Below are 9997 nucleotides of genomic sequence, written 5' to 3'. Positions count from 1 at the left end.
GAACAAAGAAGCCCCTGGTCTAAAAGCACCACCTTCAATCCTGATAGACATTTGCAGCTGTCCAAAGCCAAAAGCTTGACCAAGGTTTTATGGCCAGATGAGACAGAGATTGAGCAATTTGACCACAATGACAAAGGGAATATTTGGAGGAGTAAAACTGAGGCTTTCAAGCCTAAGAACACTGTACTAGCTGTCAAGCATGGTGGTGGTGGTATCATGCTCTGGCGCTGTTTTGTTGCCAGTGGTACTGGTACATTGCACAAGGTGAATGGAATAATGGCAGAGGAGGACTACCTCGAAATTCTTCAGCTCAAATAGACTGCTAGATGATTGAAACCTGGACGAAGTTGTGTGTTCCGACAAGGCAATGATCCCAAACATCACCATCAAAACTGGTTTTGAAATGGATGAAGCAGGATAACAGCTTCTGGAATGGCCTTCCCAAATCTTTCAGTTCAAACCAACTAGAAATTTCAGGACTATGCTTAAATGAACTCTATCAGTTCTGCCAAGAGTGTTTAAATAGGCACAGTTGACCAAATATTACTTGGGGTTCACGTATGTATTTGAGCCTGTATGTTTACTTTTGCCCCCTTGTGGATTAGATACAATCCTAAATAAAGTCAAACTTGTGCACCCAGTTCTTGTCTTTTAGAGTCTATAAAGATTCACACTGTGCAACCAATGCAACAATTGAAGAAGAGATACAGATAGAGACAGAAGTTCTTTTCACTGTCTCCCAGGTGACCAATAAGCTGGTTTAACTATACCAAAAGTAAATGTATTTCTAGAGGTCCACAGAAAATGTCTCCCAGCATCTGCTTTGACTATATATGATATTGCATGTTTGGATCTTTAAACTATGACAATGTAGACTATTTTTGTGCAGTTGTGTTCATAACATACATGCATTTCCTGCTTAGCTTTGATTGTTTTTTTTAAGTGTGTCGGTGTGTCTAAATGCAGCTTGGCTGTGGGCCATTTTCAAATGTATCCTCCCAGTTTAGAATCTAAATTAAAACGGTTTGTTTATTTGTTGTCTTTTTTTCCATCGTGGGGTCTCTTGGTAGTGCTGTTTATCTGCACTGAGGCCTCCACAGTTGCTAAGGTGGGTCTGAGGCTCCCTGGCAGCAGATAGCACCTCGGGGCCTCAGAGGTCTGTGGCAATCTGGGAATTCCCCTGAGCCTTCATCTCCAACCAGCACCCTGCAGATCAGGATGCAAACATGGATGTAAAGCGAGGCGGAGGGGGTGAACCCAGTGCACTCAGAATTATTTTTATTTTCACAGTGTTATAACCAATATTTAATCAAATGAAAGGTAGTTGTGCACATATGTAAACCTTTTTATTGATTGTGAATAATTCAGGGACAGTGTTTGTTTTTTTATTATATACATTCACCCACAAGGGAAATTGTAGTAAATGTTGTAAATGCTTAAAATGCTCAGATTTATAGTATGCTCTAAATCATTCACTAGAATGATTTTATGTACTGCTAAGAAGCAGTAAATAAGAATTAATTCATTGTGAAAATAGTTTCCATTGAACAAACCATGTCAATTTGTTGAAATGAAGTCTTTTAAATGATGATAGAGCAAAATGTGGATATTTATCCAAAGTAAAATGATTATTTTTGCCTAATTATTTCCATCAACAGTACAACTTTATTTCTGGGTCTGAATTTAATGGGTTACCCAAAACAATGCCAAGTATTTGATATATGCCAGTTATATTTTTATGTTAGTTGCAGGGTGTGTTACTTACAATAATAACGCGCAATCTGACCAGGCAGAATATTTGGTTGTGTAAACTTCCTGGACAAACAGCTAAGGAAGTGTCAGACATGATTGCCATTTGGTCTGCTGTGACTGGCTGCGACTGTTTTTACACCTTCCTTCTAAATAAGGCAGCAGGCTGCCAGGGCATATGACCACCGTCCCGATTTGGGCCCTGGACACAGTATCCATCCATCCATCCCATGGTTGCTTAAAGCCAATGAAAGTCAAACACACACACACACACACCCTCCCCTCCCACATGTCTCCCATGTGAGCAAGAGTGGGGTTAAGTCAGCTCCATTATTTAGAGGAAGACTGAAAAATAGGTTAGCTCGCCTTCAAAATAAAATCAGACAATGTCGCAGCTTGGAAACTATCAAAAAATACTTAAATGATTTTGCCAGCATTTAACTATTAACTGTTTTAATTTTATACTGTAATGTAGAACAGTTATTTGCTGTAAAAACAAATAGTAATGTCCTGCATTTACACTGTAATATGGCCACATGTATGTTTTCCATTATACCATTATAACTCCTCATGTAAAGTACAACAGTAGTATTCAACTGTAAAAAGCATTATATTTCCCTGCTATATGACATATACATTTTTAAGTATAATACTGTCATCTATGCTGTTATACATTTGAAGATCCTACTGTAATTTTCCATATAAACTTTTTTGTTTTGTTTTTTAATGTGAAAGCATTTTAACTTGTATTTACTGAGAATGTCATTATAAGTATTTCATGTACACAAATTATGTGACATAATAAAATAAGAAAAGAATGTATGAACATCCCACTGCATGTTGTTTGTACCACAATAAACGACCAAAATAAGTTCTAGGAAATGTTTATTTATTTATTTATTTACCATTTTCTGGTGATACTTAATGTAAACAAGTATTCAGTTAGTTGAAAAATGATCAATTTATAAATCAAAGCTGTCTTCTTACATTTAAAAACTGTGTTTGAAATCATATCCAAAGTCATCCAAAAACAGAAATAAACCTGAGTACCTCTGTTCACATATTTCTTTCAACTCCATTTTTTACGGGTGACAATTTAAAGGAAAACATGAGGAAAAATGTCATTTTCATTCATAATGCCTAAATGCATAAACTCAAGATTAATGCATTGATTGTGTTTTTATTTGCTGTCACTGCCTTTTATCAAGCGTCTGTCACCTTAAACACAATAAAGACGAGATGATGACAAACATGGCGAGTCCACCCCTGTTTTTGTGACCTTGTATTTTCGCTGCGATGCATTGTAAAACTTATTTTAGTGATAATTAGAAATAATTTTAGCTTCTCAAAGTTTGACTTCAGTAATAAAAAAATATCCTGTGTATTCAGCTAGACTGAGTTTTTGTAAAGGCCACAGCATATAACTGTGCAGCTTTTTTTAACCAGAAGGTCTGGGAGAGAAGCTGATGCAGGGAAGTTTTTTATTATTATTATTCTGAAATGCACCACAGGATGCTCTTCTTCTCAATCCGTCTCGCTTATTTGACGCTGATTTGAAGGTGCAGCACCCCCCCCCCCCATTACTCCTATCAGAGCTGCCGCTCCTGCCAGGGTCCTGTAACTCTTCTCCTCCTCCTCCCATCTCCTACTTTTTGATGGGGGGTGCAGCGGTGAAGTCACAGTGATGTCATTTTAGGATGTGAGAGTCGGGGGCAAGGTGAGCTGGTTTTGCGGTGAGTGGTGTCCCCCTCCACGGCCAGCGTTGCCTGATCAGAGGCGCGGAGCGGCGAAAGATGATCATCGCCACCGGCACCAATTCAAGCTCCGACGCGCTCTGTCCCAATCCTCCTGCTCAGATCTCGGGCTATGGGGCCTTGATCTATCTTGATCCCAAAATAAACCTTTACCACCACCATGCCAAAGGACAGAAATCAAGAAGAGTTGCATTTTTAGGGCAGGTAACTTTGACCACGTGCCCCAAAGGTAAACTGGATGGCCATTGCGCAAAGGTGCCACTACAGTATGTCCAGCGGGGCCCGGACGCACTGGACGCTACCGGCAGTTATTGTATTGTGGACTTCTCTCTGGGGAATCGTTTCATCTTATCCGATTCCGAGCAGGACTAATGCGACTTTACTGGAAAAGAAGTGGGAGACCCTCTTCTCCCGCTCCTACTTGGGTATAACTGGGGGGAAATCGGAGCTGAACTGGGAGAGTGACTATTTGCAGGGCATCAAAAGAGTGCGACGACTGTACTGCAACGTGGGCATTGGGTTTCACCTGCAGGTGCTCCCGGATGGCAGGATAAGCGGTGAACACAATGAGAACCAATACAGTGAGTTGCATCCGGCAAAGCACTGGACCCAGAAAAAGAGTGTAACCCTATGCGCAGGGCTGTGCAAAAGTTAGAGCCGCTCACTTATCTTGCATGATATTTAATAAGAGGTGTCGGCATGGTTGAAAGTTCCCGAAAGCAAAACCAGTGTACTGAGCTTTGCATCCGTGCAGTGCGAAATATCCTCCCAAACCAAAAACATGACATGAATGCTTGAGCCAGTTTAGACGCTAACTTATTTTTACCCTCCGTCCCCTACAGCAGGGCACCCTCCCGTCCCTTTCAGCACGCTCTCGACTACACTCGCAGAGTCGAACATGCAAATAGCTGATAACTGCAAAGGGGCTAATTGAGCAGGGAGAGCATCATCCAGTCGCAATGCACCTGCAAGGTTACACCCATCCCTGCTGCATAGGCCAGTTACTCGACTTTACCCCCAGTCGCAGTGTGACTTGTGTCTTTGCTTCCCTAACAGTATGTTTCGTTCAGGTCTGATAGAGATCTCCACCGTGGACCGAGGAGTGATCAGCCTGTTCGGAGTGAGGAGTGGGCTGTTTGTCGCAATGAACAGCAGGGGAAGGTTATACGGAACGGTACGTTTGTGCGCAACTTCAGAGGCTCCCCCACCCCCTTTTTTTCTCTCTCTCCTTGTCACACACACATACACACATATCCTGTTCAGTGTAAGACGAGTTCATATAGCTGCTGTATCCACGACTTTATGAGCGCTGTTGTGTTATTAATATGCCGCGATGATAGGGGGGCTTCCCAGCAGGGTCCAAGAAAGCTTCAATGTTCAAATCTTTTGCTGTGTCAGAATCTGTCGGTGGTTTAAGTATCCTGTTCTCAAGTAAAAGAAGCAGTGGTGCCACGTAGAAGTACTCCATTACAAGTAAAAAATGCCACACTCACAGTTGTATTTCAGCAAAAGTAACTGTTATCGGAAACAGTGATTTATGAAGTTGCTGTGCAGTGATAATATTTCAGTTACATTCCGCGTGTAAAAGAGTCTCTTTCTCATTTCTCCTGAAGCTGCTATGCACAATCAAACGATCTTCACTGAAATCATGACAGGGAAATTATAGCCAGTCTGTAAAAGTAGGTCAGTTATGACATGCTGTTTAATGCCTTAGATGCCAAATAAAAGGCAAGTGTGTGTGTGTGTGTGTGTGTGTGTGTGTGCGTGTGCGTGCGTGCGTGTGTGTGTGTAATTTCTGTATTTTTAGCTACAGTTGATGTCAAATATCACAGCAGGTCTCTCTTCTTACACTAAAATTTGATTCTCATAAAAAAAAATTGATTTTTATGAGATTTTTATGAATTTGTCTCATAAAAATCCTTAAAACATGGACATTTTATAAATCTGAGTCCCATCCAACCTTACAACTTAGTGCTGATGCCTAATAGTGTGTATCTGCAATGACTCTGCAAGCTCAGACTGGCGTGTATCTCACAGTGAAAATGGTAATGATAGTTAGATTTTAATTTACAGTTTGCTGTGTTGGGCTTTGGGCTGAATATGAAAATCAAACTTATCACTTGTGGTCATAATTTTGCCCTGTTTAGATTGTTAAGTCCGTATTCAAGGTTTTTGAGAAGTTTGGTTTCTTTTGTTAATTTAAAAGAAATTAATAATATATAAAAACATGTCTGTAATTGCCAAAGCCAGTAAAAACATTGTATTAGCCTTTTTTGCTCCATGGCATGACAGCTTCTAACTCCTAGTTGATGAAAATTACAATATTAAAGATAGTCAGAATTAGCACCACTGCTTCTACTTGCCGTACTTTGACTGTGCTTTAATGTTAATTCTTTAACCAAGCAGGATATTTACATGTAACAGAGTATTTCTACATATATATATGTGTACAACAGATCTGCACTTGTAGCAAAAGAGGGTTTTTTATGCTAATATAATGTGTCCTAGTAAACACTGTAATGTGTTCCTGTGTTATTCAGCCTTTGATTGCAGCTCGTTCACTTCTCCTTTTGATTAGTGTTAGGATGTGAACCCAGTCGGGAGACTTTTTTTATGAGTTTAGCAGTAAAAGCAGGAGGCCGGTGTCTGCATTTGAAAAGGGCATTTCTTTTGCAACAGCATGCCTGCTCCTCCTGTTTCCCTCAAAGCATGCTGTCTAAGGCAGGCTGTTTTCCAAAGCAGAGGTCATGTGGAAACCGTGCATATGTTGTGATGTTCGTACTGCGTCTGTCATGAGATTTACTGACACCCCTCACCCCCTCCCTGCCTCCACCCCTCTGTCCTTCTCTCTTTTTCTAGAGAGTCTTCAAGGACGAGTGCAAGTTCAAGGAGACTTTGCTGCCCAACAACTACAACGCCTATGAGTCTTTTGTTTACAAGGGCTTCTACATCGCCCTCAGCAAGCATGGCCGTGTAAAGAGAGGCAACAAGGCCACCACCGCCATGACTGTCACACATTTCCTCCCACGACTATGAGAGAAACTGGCAATAACTTAACAATTTGCACATGTGGATGTTCCTCCAGGTAATATAGAAATGCATAGTAATGATATACACACCCATGGACTGCAAAAGAAAAGACAAATATTTATTCTGATATATATATATATATATATATATATATATATATATATATATATATATATATATATATATATATATATACATATATATGTATATTTGGATAGTTATCTTTGTATATGTATGCCATACTGTGCTGCTTATTGTTTTTATGGACAGGGGAAAGTTGAAGACTTTGCCTGTCCCACTTTACCTTGGTGCTTGCTGCAACTAAACTAAATGTCACTTCCTTTTGTTTTTTGTTGAGATGGAGGATGAGCTGTATTCAGTGCTTTTGGAGAGTGAAATGAATACTTTTTGTTACCTCAAAGAACCACTTTACTCGATTAAGGGATGCATGGAGTTCTGCTCAAATATCTGCTAAGTTTGTTATTTATTTTTTCCGCAAACCTTTAAGCGCTTGATTATCGATAGCTGGCAGTGGTTAAATTCACTACCTTTGCTGCACGATTTAAAGGTGCCTTGGTGTTCCCACTTGTGGCCCCCTTAAAGTTGCATGTAAGAGACACCCGCTGGAGTCAGAAATAGGGCTGACACACCGAACAGGGCCTCAGAAGGGGGAGGGGGAGGGGGTTGACTATCTCTGGTTTATTTTATTTTCTGTAATTAGATCGATTAAGTAATAAACAATCTGTGGTTGAGACCAGAGAGCCATCAGCCATGTGGACTGGCACAAGGCCACGAGCTTGACTTTGTGGGATTGCCGAAATATAAACAGGGTGGAATATGTATTTATCCCAGCATGGAGAAAAATTTTATTTGAGCAGATAGAGCGCACAGTAGAAATGTTACAGCACATAGTCTTGGACAGAGCTCCCACAGTAAACTGGGATGCGGTTTTTATTTTATTTTATTTTTTTTTCTGAATGGCAAAGATATAGCTGCTATTGAAAATGATGTCTACTGTCCATGAAACCAATGAAAAAAACTTTGTAAATAGTTGGCAAATGTAAAAGAAGAAGAATTCAGGAGCTTTTTTTTCTTTCTTCTTTTTTTAAAAACAAAAAAACCATACAATGCTGCTTTGTTACAGTTGCCTGGATGAGGCGTTAAGAGTTCAGGCTGCACAGTCGACCATCGATAATGGTGCCTCAATGTTCTCTTTGCTTCCACATTTGTGTTTTTTCCCTCACATCAGTGAGTTTGGTGGAGGATGTGCATGCCCTGGGGCAATTCCCCTGCTTGAATCTGCTTCCTGCAGCAGCAGCACTGCAGTGGCAGTGAGGTGTTGGAGGTAAATGTTTTGAAATGCAATTATAGATTACTTTAAGGACTAAAGCGCGGTTCAGCTCGAGGACTGGATCCACATTCTTAACTCTGCATCTGTATTTCTGTTGATTTTGATCTTAGTTTGCTATAGCTGAATGGCTGAGCTAGTCAAAAAATCATTATTTAATAAGAAAAGTTTATTAGAGGTGTATTAAGCTTTGCAGACCCGCTGTTAGTGTGCACAAATATCTTGTTATATATTCCAAAGATGTTTCTCTTGCCTCATTCTGAGAATTCCTGAGAGTCTTCCCAAGTACATTCACCCCTGTATTTTCTGCAGCTGTTTACTTAAAAAAAAAAACAGAACTGACGAACGCTTGATCATCTGCCTCCGTCTGTGCCCGTGACAGAGGAAACAGGACTATTTAAATCTAGGAAAGACGTATGTGACAGAGCTGGCCTGCTGTCTTTGTTGTTCTTCAAACCTGCTGCAGGAATGCGGATCTGCCAGGATGACAGGCAGCTTTCCACATACATGAGCTCTATCCCACCCTCCCACCTCTGCCTGTCCCTCACCCCACAGCTTACTTGCTGTAGCAAGAGACCTTGGGATTCTAGCTGTAACCCAGGAGCTTCCTCCTCTCCTTTCAGCCTTTTTTAGTTCAAGGTCAGAGTTACGGACCCCGACCCCAATGACCAGGGTGGTCTTCTATATGGGTCGGACTGTCTTAAGGCCTCAAAAACATATTTCTAATAGTTCCTTTTACCTGCAGTATTTTCTGAAACAGCACTACATCCTATGAAACTAGAGCCCCACCTCTTTAAAATACAGCCCTGCAACTTGCTCTCCTTTCTAAATAGTCATGTAGGGATATTTCTGTGGAGGGGACATCTGCAGAGTTAATGCAGTGTGTGGGGAGCAGAGTCACGCAAAGCCTCACCTCACCTCTCCTGCTGCACTCCAGTCCTTTAGGACAGCTCCCCAGCCATCCTCAGGGCGTGCCCTCTGCTGCTGTTGCTGTTGCTGTTGCTGCTGCTGCTGCTGAGCTCCATCTGCACCCCAAAATTTGAACATGCCACATTATCACACGCTGCTCATTTAATCATAACAGTGTTCTTCTCCAATCTTAAATGGCTTGTTTCTGCTCTGAGGGCATTTTTTTGCAAATGCCAAGGCTATATACAGCAAAGCAAATGTAGCTCAAAATGCCAGCAAAACGAACAAAGGGAAAAAAAGGCTCATTGTTGTCATTGATGAGGCTGCGTGTCATATCACTGATCTCCTCGGGAGTAAACCGTTGTGAATCTGTATTTTCAGCTGAGCAAGACATGAAAGCAAAGAGCACTTCTCTCACCCAGCACCCTAATCAAGATGTCCAATGTCTCTGGCAGCCCCTTATCAAGGACATCTTGATTAGAAACAAGTGTAAGGAAGTGAATTTTCAAACAATATCTGTCATGAAAAACAATCTCTAAAAGAGGGAAAGTTTGTGTCTAAAACAAAACGCTCACCTATCAGCTTTGACCAAAAAAAAGAAAGAAAGAAATGTATCCGGATTTATCTGTTTTCTTTTCTTCCATTTTCTTATCATAGGTCAAATTTAATTAAGTCAAGGTGAGGAATTTCTTTTAAAAAAAAATGATTAACATACTTTAGCATGCCTGAGCTCTGAATCTGAAAGGGTGTGTGCTTTTTCTCTGTTTTTTTGTTTTGTTTTTAAATCCTTCTCTATTCCTCTCCTCTGTTCTCATATACCTCACCTTCTGCCTTAGTTTTGGTTTGCTGATGACTGTAAATGAAAAGAAACAAACTTCAGTTAATTGTTTCTGAAAACAGACAATGCTAAGTAATGATATTAAAGTTTTTTCCTTTTATTTTTGTACGTATGTGCTGTGCACAGCAGTCTACTGTATTCTTGAGATACCAATAAAAGTTTGTTTTGGGTTTTTTTAAACTGCTTGAAAAGGTGTGATTCTTTGTGTAGCACTGGTTAAACTCTTTATCTCTCTAAACTCTTTTACCTGACAAACTGGAGGTGAATCTGACTAAGAAAATCAACTGTCACTGCTCACTTTTCACGAAGTAGAGCAAACTCTCCCTAATCCTCCTTTTTTACTCTAAGTTGGACCATAAAAAAGAATCA

The 9997-nt window shown here is 40.5% G+C and overlaps 1 protein-coding gene across 1 annotated transcript; it reads left to right on the top strand.

Moving 5' to 3' along the window:
• The first annotated feature begins 3294 nt into the window (after positions 1–3294).
• LOC146499441 (fibroblast growth factor 6-like) lies at positions 3295–6659 on the top strand. Its single transcript, XM_085137350.1, has 3 exons — positions 3295–4084; positions 4574–4677; positions 6363–6659. Exons 1-3 carry the CDS (start codon positions 3742–3744, stop codon positions 6537–6539), a joined length of 624 nt encoding a protein of 207 aa, XP_084993476.1. The 5' UTR covers positions 3295–3741; the 3' UTR covers positions 6540–6659.
• The last annotated feature ends 3338 nt before the right edge of the window (positions 6660–9997 follow it).

The sequence above is a fragment of the Neolamprologus multifasciatus genome, chromosome 17 (genome assembly GCF_963576455.1).
Source record: "Neolamprologus multifasciatus chromosome 17, fNeoMul1.2, whole genome shotgun sequence".
Taxonomy (NCBI): Eukaryota; Metazoa; Chordata; class Actinopteri; order Cichliformes; family Cichlidae; genus Neolamprologus; species Neolamprologus multifasciatus.
Note: the sequence above shows the minus strand (reverse complement) of the source record. Positions and strands in the feature narration are given on the sequence as shown.